General features: G+C 46.1%; 1 protein-coding gene across 1 annotated transcript; it reads right to left on the reverse strand.

Moving 5' to 3' along the window:
- Positions 1–493: 493 nt before the first annotated feature.
- Positions 494–12400, reverse strand: selenon (selenoprotein N). The gene is made up of 12 exons (XM_069195519.1): positions 11915–12400; positions 10059–10176; positions 9209–9339; positions 8905–9117; positions 7831–7955; positions 6917–7054; positions 6484–6565; positions 5681–5869; positions 5095–5200; positions 4548–4660; positions 3458–3559; positions 494–2167 (listed from the first exon to the last, which is right to left on the reverse strand). Exons 1-12 carry the CDS (start codon positions 12143–12145, stop codon positions 1997–1999), a joined length of 1719 nt encoding a protein of 572 aa, XP_069051620.1. The 5' UTR covers positions 12146–12400; the 3' UTR covers positions 494–1996.
- Between the last annotated feature and the right edge of the window lie 1053 nt (positions 12401–13453).

Here is a 13453-nt window from a genome sequence, read left to right on the forward strand (position 1 = left end):
CAAAATACTGTTGCCTGCGCTTGAACAAATGACAATTTACAGCAGTGTTTTTACTGACATAACCGACACAGGTTTATAACTGCAGTTCTCTAAGGGTTAATTTTAGAGGGGTTGGAAAATCCTCAAGATGAACCTGAAACCTAAACCTCACAGCTGAAGCAACTTGATGTCAGTTGTTTCTTGCCAGGCAAGCCAGGCGATGTACAGCAGAAACACTGCAGTACTGAACGAGATAATTATTTGCTGCTGAGGAATTTCTAGTCTAGGAAATGTATAGCCCAAATCTTTCTAATGGGATCTTTTGCCCCAACCACCTCATCAGAAAGACGAACGCTCCACCACCACCCTATGATGAATAATTAAGGAAAAACACCAAAAGGGGGGGAAACACGTTTCTATGAATATTCACCAGAAGGCTGGTGTAGTTTTATGTGCGTTACATCAGCAAAGGGAGTAGGGTTTTTCATAAGGCAATCTGACAGAACTCAAAAACTTACAGTTCAACGGATTGATTTTATTTTAAAAAATAAAAAAACGAGACCTTTAAAACACAGCGAAAAACCAGCATCTGTGAGGAAAGGTGGGGTTTTTGCCCTCCAAACAGTTTTTGGACTCGCCTGCCTAGGCTGCCCTTAGACCACAAGGGTGTCGTGTTGCGCAGACGAGAAAAAACAAATCCGTCCCCCTGCGGTGTTGCATGCAGACCATCTGCTTCCTCTCGGGGAAGAGCAGGGGATTTGCATCCAGAGACCACCGCAAAACATCAGACCTCCCCCGGCCCACACAGAGCTTTCAGACGAGGCCGTCACTAACTGCAGCAGTCTTGGAAGCAAGAATCCACTCCACCCTGCCCCCTGCAGGCAAGTAAGTGGTACCGCAAACACTGAAAACAGACCTTGCAGTGTACGAAAGTATTGCACATTTCAACGCTACAGACAAGAAATGAAAACAAAAAACAGAAATGTAAGGCAATCAACTCACGCAGTGCAGTTTTTGCTGTTTTGGTATAACAATTTTAAAAATAAAAACAAGTAGGAAATTAGGAAAGTCACCCCAGTTTTGGCCTGGTTAAATAAAACAGCACAAGCCCATCAGGAGCCAAGCAAAGGCAAAAATGGAACCTGTTATTCGTGTGATAAGGAAATCAGTTCCATCAGAACATGTGCCACTGGAATGTGCCTATTCTGTGGTTTCATTTTTTTAATTTATTTTGGTGCGGGTGCCTCTTGTTTCAGGCAAGACTTGAAACATGCCAGGCTGCCAGTAGGGAAATAACAGAATTGCAAGATCCGTTATGAACAATCCTTAACAAAAGACACTAAAAATGCAACAAGTGCTCCAGTTGTCAGCTGCTGCAACTTAAATGACTCTCAGTATATATAATGCGAGTCACAACAGGTCAATGGCACGGTCCTCAGTTACAGAGTAACGCCTAAAATTCCAATACATACCCAACACATACAATAAACGTAATTTTTATGTTACGTTTCAAAGTAAAAAAGTCATTATCGCCCATCTTCCTATTAAATAACTACTAACCGCATAATTAATAAAGTATTCATTGATGGTTCAGACTCACTTATAACAGTTCCCTAAACTAACATGCTAGCATCCGTAGGAATCTTTGTGGCATAATGATTGTCTGCTTCCAACGGGGAGCTGGCTCCTGTCTGGACAAGAATCGGACACACCCATGTGCTGCTGAGAACATGCAGCGACTGGTAGAGAGGCCAGTGAAACGGAGACTCTCGGCCAGAAAGGCCATCAGCGTGAGACACCGTCCACGTGCACAGCTACAGTCAGGAGCATTCTCAAGACCCCCCCCAAAAAAAGAAAAGAAACATCAGCTGCCCAGGTGTGAAACAGCACACCCCCGTGGTGTATGTAAACGTCTGGAAATCACATCTCGTCCCCGATAGTGACTCTGTTTCCCAGAAACCTCCCCCCACCCCCACCCCCCCCGGACGCTCTCCCTCTGCCCGCCTCCCGCTGGCCTTTACAGCCCCCCGTACTCTTTGGCCTTCTCCATCCCCTCCTTGAGGAAGCGGATGTAAGTGGAAGTTGAGGGGTCTTCGAACCCCCCCGCGAAGCCGAACGTGGTGCCGTCCGTTTCCTCTGGCTTCATGGCGGTCATGTCCAGGAAGTAGTTGGCGTTGATATGGTGGACCTGTGGGGGGGAGGGGAGAAAGGGCAGAGAGCGGTAGTCAGACTCACCATTTTACACGTTATTGCAGTGACCCTTCATTCCAAACCAAAACACTTTTTTACAGCTGCAGGTAAACAGAACAGGGATTCCCAAGCAACCTCCAGTCCTGGTGTTCCACTGGTTTTCCTTCTAGCTGAGTTCTCAGTCTGCAGTGCTAATGGATGGAGTTAACTGACCAGCTTACTTCTTGAGACGTTCGGTTAACCTGTTTCTGTTCTGAGTCCCAAGTTAAATAACCTTTTTTTTCTCAAGGGTATATTTTCCCCACCACTTCACCATACAGAATTTCCTCCTTGCTCATTCTGATTTCGGACAAACAACTTCGGTTTATGAAAACCGACGATCAGTTAATAATGAACTCGACGCAGGTGGGAATGACAATGTATCAGCCCCTCTCAGACTGAGCTTGTTCTTTTCCTTCTGCGGAGGGCTATTTGGGTGCCTTTCAAGCAGCACTCCTCATCTGAGAATAGTTCTGAAACTCGGGGAAGAAACCAATGAAAAATCCCCTTCAAAGTGCTGAAAGTTTAACATTTTAAAAGCTTCAAAAGTGAGTCTGTGATGATGAACGCAGCTGCAGCAAAAACCAGAGAACACAGTACAGTTTTCCTCCAGGACCAGGGCTGAGAACCACTGTGAGAGACAACCAGCCAAGGTGCAAAAGTCACAGATTAGTCATAAGTCACACTGTAGTCTTGTTAAAGTACGACCCAAGTGTGACCTGCAGCTAAACGCTTTGATAAATCATTTTTTCTAGAGTCAGTTAACAAGGTATCTTTTGCAGAAAATGAAGAACTACAGGAACATTGCTGGTGTACATAAAGATGCATTTATATGTAGTTGTTATCAGATTCGGTTTAATTATGGTAAGCCAAAGTTATAACATCAGGTGGGTTTTCTCCACATACACAATCTAAGTGTGAAAGCCAGTTTATTCCCCCCTCCTGTTTCTGTCACAGGTTTGTAACAGGACAATTTAACTTAACAGAAGTGCTATAGATCTCTCTTACAGCAACGTAAAATGAAGACCATAAGAAAACTGTGTCCATCAAAATGCAAGAATCATGTCTGGAGAGGAGGTGCTGTATGCCGTGACAGTCACAGAAGTAAATGCACAAAGAATTAAACAAACCTGCTTCTTCAACAGAATAACAGCACAGTTTAGCCTGGACTAACAGTGAGTTCGTGAATTGGACCTCATTAGTGAGAGGAAACAAAACATCAAGGAACCAAGGGGCAAGGCTCACTCACCACTGTGCCATTGGGCAGACAGATCATCATCTCTACGGGAAAGTTGTACTTCTCCAGGTGCAGAGCAGCCAGCTGGGCCAGGCTGGGGTTCTGAGAGTCATCCTGGGGAAATGCACACCAGGAGACACATCAAAAGTGTTGGGAAGTGTAAGTCTTACAAGGTGGCTCAAAAAGACTCCCCTCCTGCAAATTACGGAGTGTTGATCCTTGAGACCATCTCGGTGACATAATAAATTGACAGTATGGCAAAATGCTGGCAAATTCTGAATGAAGCACAAAATCGTGAACTTTGTACTGTGTGGTCTCCATTTTGTTGCAAACCGCTGATCTTGCCACGGCCGAGAGAGCAAGAGTTTGTGTGAATTGAAATGTGAAGCAGCCCACTAGTCTCCGTAATGACTAATGCAATGCGATGTATGAGGGAATAAGTACAGGTTGTGCAGCAGACATTTCACCACAGAAATGTTCCCACGTGATCTGCATGCAGAGTTAACAAGTTGTATTTTTCTGCAAAAATGTTTCGAAATCAATTAAAAGTGTATTCACAAGCCTGCTTCTTTACAATTTAACAGGGCCGCTTCAAATCACAGGAGTTTTTTTTGCCTCATTCCGAATCACAGAATTCTGGAGACTTCGTCTGTTCTGTTACGTTGCTGTACACATTTTATTTTCATTGTGGTATTCATAAATGCAGATTGTTTCTAACCCTGAAATATAAAAACAGTGTTGCAGTTCCCCCTTAAGATTACAAGCTGTATTAACTTTTACTTAGGGGGCGTGTCAGCCGCGTTTTTGAGGTTGTAGGTGGTAACAGTGGGAATGGGAGTGCTTCCCATTTTCTGTTTCTCAGTGCCAGTTTTCGATAAAGTTTATTTGAATACATTTCCCAACTGGTCACCGTGTCTAAGAGAAAAAGGCCAAAAAATGAGCAACTTGCTTTACAGAAACACGCCAGATCCAAAGTTTTTAAGACTGAAAATGCTTCAGGTCTGGGGTTTGCTTCAGCACAGCGCTGCTAAACTCTGCTGGAAGTTGCCGTGATGACGTCGGTTACCCTGGGAAATGGGTCCGAGGCCACGGGCTCACTCACCCTCAGCTCCTCCAGCTCTTTGACCAGGGACCAGCTGCTGATGAAGCTCTGGTTCAGCACAGCCAAGACGGGCGAACTTTCCAGGACGGTCTCCCGGAGAGTTCGCCCCGAACCTGCAGCAGGGAGAGAGAGTGTGTGGGGGGAGGAGAGGTGTCACTCACCCAGGTCACATCTAATCGAACCACATCGTCAATTCAAACCTAACAGATCTGATCACATGGCTCAAAATCATGCATTACATCTTGCCTTGCACATCATATCCTGCAACATCCCTTAAGATCAGGAACTGCAATGCACTCCAGTGTGTCAAATCACAACTATCAAGCCCTAGATATATACCTTAGTAAGGATCTCAGTCTATTGTCTCTCACTTAAGACTTATTAGCTTGTTACTATTCACTTATATTTTCCATTTGGATTTTACTTTCTCTTCTGCAAACTCCCACTCTGCTCTCTGGCCTCATGTCTGCTGTGTAGAGCTGCTCTATCAGTGTCAGTGTCTCCTAACTCCCCCATCCCCTCCATCCTCCTGCTTCTGCCAGCCCACCTCAGCATGACTGGTCGTCCAAAGCCCCCCACAGCAGGATGGAGTGCACCAGCTTGTTCTCAGCTTTGGCCCTGTCAAAGGCCTCAAGGAAGGGGAGGTAAGACACCTGCAAAACAAGGCCGGGCGTTGCTCCATGAGAATGCGCCACAACTCAGACGGGCCGAGACTATAGGAGTGCTGTGTCCCGGCCTCTTCGTCATGCTGGATAGCTTTTTCACATGTAGAAGCAGTGCTGCTCTACAAACGTCAGTTATCCGCACGTTCAATCTCCTTGCTCACTCACTGTAGCAGCTTATTAGAAACCAAAAACAGATCCTTTGGGTTGCAGTCACTCGCCTATCTCCTCAGTGTGTGACATGGCCTGGCTGATAGCAGACATAATCGCTAAAGCCTAACAATATCTTTTTAGTCCTGATTCCAAACACCACCCCTGCTCTGGCAGTCTGAATTCGGGCAGCTGTCTGTACCTTATTTCTCTCCCCACTGGCAGCAGTAAGATGGGCTGAATAACACATAGCTATGTCCGGGCCCAAGAGAAACATCACTGACTGGCTGAAAGCTAGAGGTCTGAGACCAGGGAACGTGCCTTCTTGAAGGGGTAGAGGGTGACCTCCAGACGGCGGGCGGCCTCCTCTCTGCTGATCTGCGAGTGCCAGTGGATCTCCTCGAAGACGAACTGGACGGGCTCCCCGCTGGCGCCCCGGCTGTCTATGACGTTGCCCTCCTCGTCGTGAATGAAGGAGGGGATGGAGGGGCCCACGGCCTGCAGCTCCATCTGCAAGAGAGCACCCTCGCACATGGACCACTCATCATAATCAACAGACAGCCCCTCCACATACACAGCGCTTTTCTGGACACGCCACACAAAGCGCTCTACGGGTAATGGGGACTCCCCTCCACCGCCACCAACGTGCAGCCCAATCCTGCATGATGTAACGGCAGCCATGGTGCACCAGTACACTCATCACACACCAGCTATCAGTGCGGAGGAAAACAGAGTGATGAATCCAATTCATAGACAGGGATTACTAGGAGGCCATGATTGGTAAAGGCCAGGGGTAACTTTGGCCAGGACACTGGGGGGTAACACCCTACTCTTTTCGAGAAACACCCTGGGATTTTTTAATGACCACAGAGAGTCACGACCTTGGTTTTTACATCTCATCTGAAGGACGGCACCTTTTTACAGTATAGTGTCCCCATCACTACACTGGGGCATTAGGACTCACAAAGTCGGGTGGAGCAGTGGCACTGTGGCTAAGGATCTGTGCCTGTGGCTGGAAGGTTGCTTTTCACAGAAATATCAAAGCTTGAGAAATTTCAGTGTACATCTGACTAACCCTTCACTACACCTATTCATTTCGTGCCAGTAGCTCAGAGGTCCAGTACCTGGGGCAGGTAGCCAATGTCCACTTCCATATTGCTGCTCTCTGTGGCCCCATACAGCCACTCCATGTCCACATTCAGTGACCTGCAGGGAGGGGGGAGAGATGTCACAGCTTCAAATGGAATCCAAAACTTACCAGTGGGAAAAAAAAATCTTGTTTTTGTCAATCATTCTTTCTTTCTTTTTTCTAGAGTCACTCTCAATTCCTAAAACTGGTTCCCGTTTCATTACAGAAACAGTTTGAGCTGGCTGTTTCACCCACACACACAACAAAGTACCAAAGTCTGTCACTTTAGCAAACTGTAATGATGTCAGAATGTGACGTATTTAATTATCATGCAGAAAGATGCCTGGACAGCTTGGTCAGGGTTTAACCATTTCACTCTTTTAAGTGCACTGAAGCGTGCCGAGAAGAAACTCCGACACAGCACTGACCTGTTGTTGGGGACGTAGAGGTGAAACTCCCGGATGTGAGACGAGTCCTTGGACAGGACGATGTTTCCGGTGAACTGTCCCGGGGTGAACCAGAAAGGGAAGTCTGGGACGTCGTTCAGCTGAAACTCTGCGTGGATCCTGAGGCGGCAACAGAACACATCGTTCCTGCCCGCCACTGACTTGCACCATCAACCAGCAAGATGCAGAGGTGACATTTCCATTTTGGCTGTTTGTCCTTATGACTATCCTCCACACACACACATACTGTGTACATATTTTAAAAAATCTTAAACCTATTATCGTTGTCCTGGACTTTTGAAAATACTCTATGTGATCCTCCAGGTAGCAATACAAAACTGGTAAAACCTGAATGTGATGCTGCATTTTTATAGAGACAATTTATCTCATCTTATTTTTCTTCCGAGATCACAGCTTGCTCTGACCTGACATTTTGTAACAGAAGTGCTCCTGAACACAGCAGTCGGTCTAAGAGAGGAACCCACCATCACACAAGAAGGCCCTAACATTTACAACCCTGGCTTCAACCTCACATTGGTGGCTTTTTCGCACTCACAGGGGGATTACTGTCTCCCTAGGTTAGAATAAATATGCAGACACGCATAAAAATGTTATAACTTGAGGTTCTGTGAATGTTTTTTGGCCTTTTGGATAATATCTCAGTTTTGTCCTGTGCAAAAATGCTGAGGAAGAAAACACACTATGCCAAATACATCCTGACATTTTGGTTTCAGCCATCATTGATTTCTATACATTAAACCCATCACAGTACAGCACACACTGGCCTGAAACCACTGAAAGGGACAGAAGTAATACCTCAGCTCACTCTTTCATGAAATAAGATGAGCAAGTCACTTATGAAAAAATCAACTGATTCAAATCCAAAGAGTGCGGACCTGAAGACGATGTCGTAGTAGAATTGGCTGACAGCGCGGATACAGGCCACGGATCCTTGAGGGGCGAAGCGGGGCTTTATGAAGGGACGGGGGTGGAACATGCTGAGGAGGGTGTGAATTATCACCTAGAAATGAGAGGGGAAAAAAAAAGATTTCGTTCACATATGTTCAGCCGTGTTTGCGCTCAAGACTTCTGTGTGGAGTTTGCATGATCTCCATGTGTTCGTGCGGATGTTCTCTGGCACACTCCAGTTTCGCCCACGTTTCTCAAGACAAACTGCCTCCCAAGAGTGCAAAAAAATACACAGACACACTGTATATATTGTATATTGTATGAGTTATACTCACCTTGCAGCTAAAATGGACTGAGCCCCATGCTCCTGAGACAGGTTTTGCACGGCTGCAATCTTTAGCAGAAATAACCAGCATTTCGACAGTGGATGGACGGAGGTATTTATGAAAGGTAACAACTAAGAACAAGCCTTTAAGTCTGACAAGCACAAAGGCAATGTTGCTGCACAGCCGTACAAGTTGTGATCACAGATCTATATTCAAATGTGACTGATCTTCAGGTGACTTCTAATCATACGCTGACTTACCCGAAACATGCTCTGTATCTTAATGTTTGTGTGTGAAGGTGGTATTAATTTCTAATGTAACAGAAATGTCCTGACAACTTCAATAGATTTAACAACTTCAAAACAAGTTGTAGTATTCTCAGCCCACCAAAAAATAGGTTTACCAAATCTGATACAGAGAAATAAAATGCTTGTATAATGAGTATGTTTCCGAGTCAAATACTAAAACTTGAATGTAGGCTTCGCATTACGTATCTGGCCTGTTCCTTACGGTAAATCTGCCATCGTTTATTCCATCTTAAAAAAATGGATATTAAATCACGCCTAAAGAAATGGAGAATGGCTTGCTAACAAGGCCAGGGCAGTTACCCCTTTACCCCTGGGTGGAGGAAGCCAATTACCTCTTTACCCCTGGGTGCAGGGAGGCAGTTACCCATTTTGCCCCTGGGTGTGGGAGGGCAGTATTTTTTGCCCTTGGGTGCACAGAAGCAGTCACCTCTTTGCCCCTGGGTGTGGGAGGGTGGTAGCGGTTGTTGGGCAGGTAGACGGTGAAGAAGTTCAGCTCGCTGGGAATGATCCACCAGGTGTCCCCCACCTCCAGCTTGTTTTTGGGGGGCAGGAAGGCTCTGAACTGGTTGGCAGAGAACTCAGCAGTAGGGATGGCGGGACTCGTCCAGGTGCGCAGCCCGTTGAGAGCACTGCGCGTAACCTGGGGAAACAGGGCAACAGGTGCGCGGTTTGAGCTTGTTGGTCAAGAGTGCCAATCGAGCAACATCTAAAACAGGGCCACCCCTCCTTACCCCCAGGAAGCCGTCTTTGCTCTTGGTCATGCTGTCCATCAGCAGGGGCTGGAAGCTGGCCTTCAACGTCAGGGCCTCAGCGTTGGGATCGTGGCTCAGCTCCTCCTCAAACTCCGAGGGAGGGGTGATTCCTGGCCAGGAGACACAGGCAGAGGGGACAAGCCCTTCCTGAGCACCAAGGGCAAACCGATTTGCTGAGATGGTAAACCAGTACCAGAATATGAGTCAGTATGCTCAGACCCTAGGAGTTCCAAGTGCATGTAAGGAAAGTTATTCTCTCCCTCAGATTCTGCTGTTTTTCCTCTCTCCAGCTCTTAGGTACTCTAACACCTAGGGATCCCCTAACCCTAACCCTGGTCCTGGGAGCCATAAGCATTTTCTGCTTTTCATTCCAGCCAACGATACCTTCCTGAAATGAACCCTAGAACAAGGACAAGGTGGCCTGTGACCACTGCACTTGAGCATTCATAGAGCCGAGTCTGATGGCTGACCTCTTTAGCATGGACAATCAGCAGCAACCCACACAGAACACAAAACGATCTGCTCTTTAAGAGGACTGTGTTCGTTTACCCCAATGTTCTGACTCCATTCTGTGTTCTCTGCTGTCAATAGTATAACCTAATAAACAAAAACGCTTTAATTTTACCGATTGGAGTAGACCAGTTTTTTCCTCTTACAGGTTGGATTGTGGCTTAATTAAGAAATCAGCCGTGATGTCCAGATCTCTGCTCAGTGCCAATTTAAGGGTCCCTGTCCAACTGGCAGGACTGTGGCTCTTGAGGACCAGGGCTGAACACTCCTGCTCCAGTACAAGGCACTCAGCTACTCTGCCATTCCAGCCGCTCAGTACCGGTGAGCTTCTCCGCGATGGGCTTGAACTCCTCCGGGCTGAGGAACATGTCATGGTCCAGGTCGAGGGAGGAGAAGAGGAAGAGTCCTTCATTTCCTAGGGAGTGCAGGCCCGCCTCCTGGAAAGAGACACACAGCCGGTTCATTTCCAGTGCGCCAACACTGCTGGCTCCAGGCACTGGCAGGAATCTGGGTCACTCCACTGGACCCAGAAGGCACCACGGCTGAGGCTCACAGAACACCTCCACGGAGCGTGAAATTGATGGCAGGCAGGAGAGCATCTTGACATCAGAGCGCAAATCAGAACCTCTTCCAGCTGAGGCTACTTTTACTTTTTAAGGTTCTGCCAGTGCCTCTATAATTCCAAGTCCCATTAAGTTTGCTCACCTGGCAATAGTAATTTTATATTGTTAATTTACAACCGCAACAGGATTATTTATGGAGTACATGTATCTTTATTTAATGTCACGCTGCTGGTGTCTATTCTTACTTGACTGGCAACTGAAAAAGGTGCCGTTTATCCGGCTGACCTTAAGAGTCTGACAAGCTGGACGATGTGTTTGTGCTGAATCCCAGTGATTCCACAGCGGCTGCAGAGAACACGTGTGACCCCTCCTGTCCGCCAGGCCCCGAGGGAGCAGAGAGCCTACTTCATGGAACAGTATTGGGAAGGGGGGTGGGGGCAATTGGCACAGCTTTAAACAGCTGTGTTAGATAGTCAACTAGGAAGATGCAGCTGGTGATCAAGCTTTTGAGGCACAGTGCATCAAAATAGTGCATATTAAATACTGAAACTTTGTTTGCTGAGCTATGTTGTTTTTGAGCGCATTCATTCAATAGGGTACGCTGAATATCCAACATTTTACCCAGATAAAATGTACAGCTAAGAACTGGTAACACTACTGGTTTTTGCCCTCCTTTCTATGAGTATTACTTTAGTTTGCAATAAAAAAAACGAGTTTAGAAGACGTACAGTAAGCACACTGCAGTTTACAGTGTAGGAGCAATGCAATCGTTAATGAGCTCAAGACAAGAGAGCTGAAACCGCTCCAGAGCGCAGACGTGCGAATCGTGCAGGTTCCAACCAGATGTTGGCAGGGGAACCTCTGGCTGAGATGTTTAATGGTGGGAGGCCAGGCTGCCTTATAAGGTCAGAACCAGAACTTGTCCAAGGTCCGGAGACGCAGCCAGAGGACAATTTTCATTCCGGAACAGCGGTGCCTTCCTACGAGAGTACCATGTGATTTATGTTCGACTTATTTCACGGTTAATTTCCCATCCGCAGTTTGGCCCATGATGTAAAGCACATTCGTTCAAATGAGACAATCTGACTTAGTTACACGAATTATTCTATCTTCACAATAATAATCCTCAACCCCCCAAGACATCAGATTACTTCTGCAAGTAAGGACATTTCCTACCAGAATAAAATACTTAACAGTAAAACGCTCCCTTTCAAACCTGTAGAAACCAAATATCACTCTTTTTGAACTGTTGAACGAAGATTTGCTGAGAAAACGGTAATAAAACTGTCGTAGACGAAAAACATTTGCACAAACGGCATGCTAGACGCGTTTTACGTGCAACACAAAAATTGAAATTTAAAATTGCAATAAACATACTACATTCGTCAAGGTGGTGCCAATATCAACTGCTTGCACCCATGAGCATCTTCAACTTCAAAGTAACAGTAATTGCGGCTACAGTTCCAACTAGTGTGAGCCAGTCGCGACACAGCACCGCTACAAGAAAAACAGTGCATCGCCGTTTCTTTTCCATCACTGCGTTTTGATTATGAAAACCATGTGATGCTCCTTACATTTAGTAACAGCTTTAGTTACATAACAAATCACTTACTTGCCGTTTGAGAAGCTGCGAATCCAGGTAGTATTTGATGCCGAGGGCGGCAAGCGGGACCGTTATAAGCAAAAGGAATAATTTGGGCAACAGTCCGACGAGCCAGGAGCGAGGCGACCCCCGGGACAGTACCGCTCTGGTGTGCAACGCGTTTCCCACATGCTTATCACCACCCGAGGCCACAGCTTGCTTATCGGGACTCGTTTTTCTTTTCCTCACGTCCGAGGACATCTCTCTCTCTCTCCCCCCTGGATTATTCGTCGGCTAAAAACAAAAAGCGCTCATGCTTTGGACCTGTTCCATACCAAGATGGATGGATGTAAAGGAGGGTTTTTTTTTAACAGCGTTACTTCAGTGTCTCATCCAGCTCTGTCTTGTAAAGTTACTCTATTGTGTCCGGCCACAAGACCGCCCTCGGCCCCTCTCTGCACACTGCAGCTGTGTTAAAGAGACAGCCCAGCCCTTTTCCACTTCTTCCGACTCCCCGAGGGATCTCTGTCTGAATAGTTTCCTTAAAGGGCCAGCGCCCGGATTCCGTGCACATCTGAAGCGGCTGCCGACACGACACAGGGCCGACTTGTGCAGAACAGGCGTTTGATATGAATTCGGAGGTTAAAGATGTTGTTTTTCATTAAGTATTCAAACTTAAATTTCTTGGTTGCTTGAGTTTTTGTATTCCAATTACCCACCGAATATAGATCTCTTACAGTTAGTACAGCTTTACTACATACACACTTTTAGTATACTAGTATATTAGTTTTAAGACAGTACATAATACTGTATTCATTACTATATAAAGAAAGGGGTGTTGATTTTTAAAGTTATTGTACGCCTTGCTCATTTTAATAATCTTTCAATTAGTGAAACCCTCCACAACAGAAATAAGGAATACCTCATTAAAGCTTGAGGATATGAATGTTGGGTGGCACAGTGATTAGGATTGCTGTTTCTCAGTTCCTGGGGTGCTCTCTACAAGGGGCTTGTACTGTATATTCTTTCCATGTTCATGTGGATTTCCTCCCACAGTCCAAAGACGTAGTGGCAGGTTAACTGGCTTCTGGGAAAATCGGCCCCATGTTGCCTGTGCCCATTGATGCTGGGATAGGCTCTGGCCTCCCCATGACCCTGAATCAGAAGAAGAGGTTACGAAATGGACATACTGACCCAAATGTCCAGCCTCCTGCAAATAGACGGGAATTCTTATTTTTGTTTTCTGTTTTTGTCCTTGGATGATTTGCCTAAATAATAGAACCCAGGTTCACGTGTAACACGGGTATTTATTTAAAGTGTTTATCTCTACACCAAAAGAAAAAGCATTTTTCCACCTTTATAAAGAACTGCTCTGAAAGGATCAGTAACACGTCTGTGCATGGTTTGAAAACCTGCAGATCTGCTTTGGCCTTAACACTGGGACATATCTCTAGGAGGAGTTTGCATCAAGGGACCGGCTGGGAAGAGTTCCCTTCCTACTTGTAAGGCACTTTGGGATCCTTCCGACTGAGAAAATCACACACAAATGCCAGATGCGTTTACAAGACG

This window comes from Lepisosteus oculatus, chromosome 11, assembly GCF_040954835.1.
Source record: "Lepisosteus oculatus isolate fLepOcu1 chromosome 11, fLepOcu1.hap2, whole genome shotgun sequence".
NCBI classification, from domain to species: domain Eukaryota; kingdom Metazoa; phylum Chordata; class Actinopteri; order Semionotiformes; family Lepisosteidae; genus Lepisosteus; species Lepisosteus oculatus.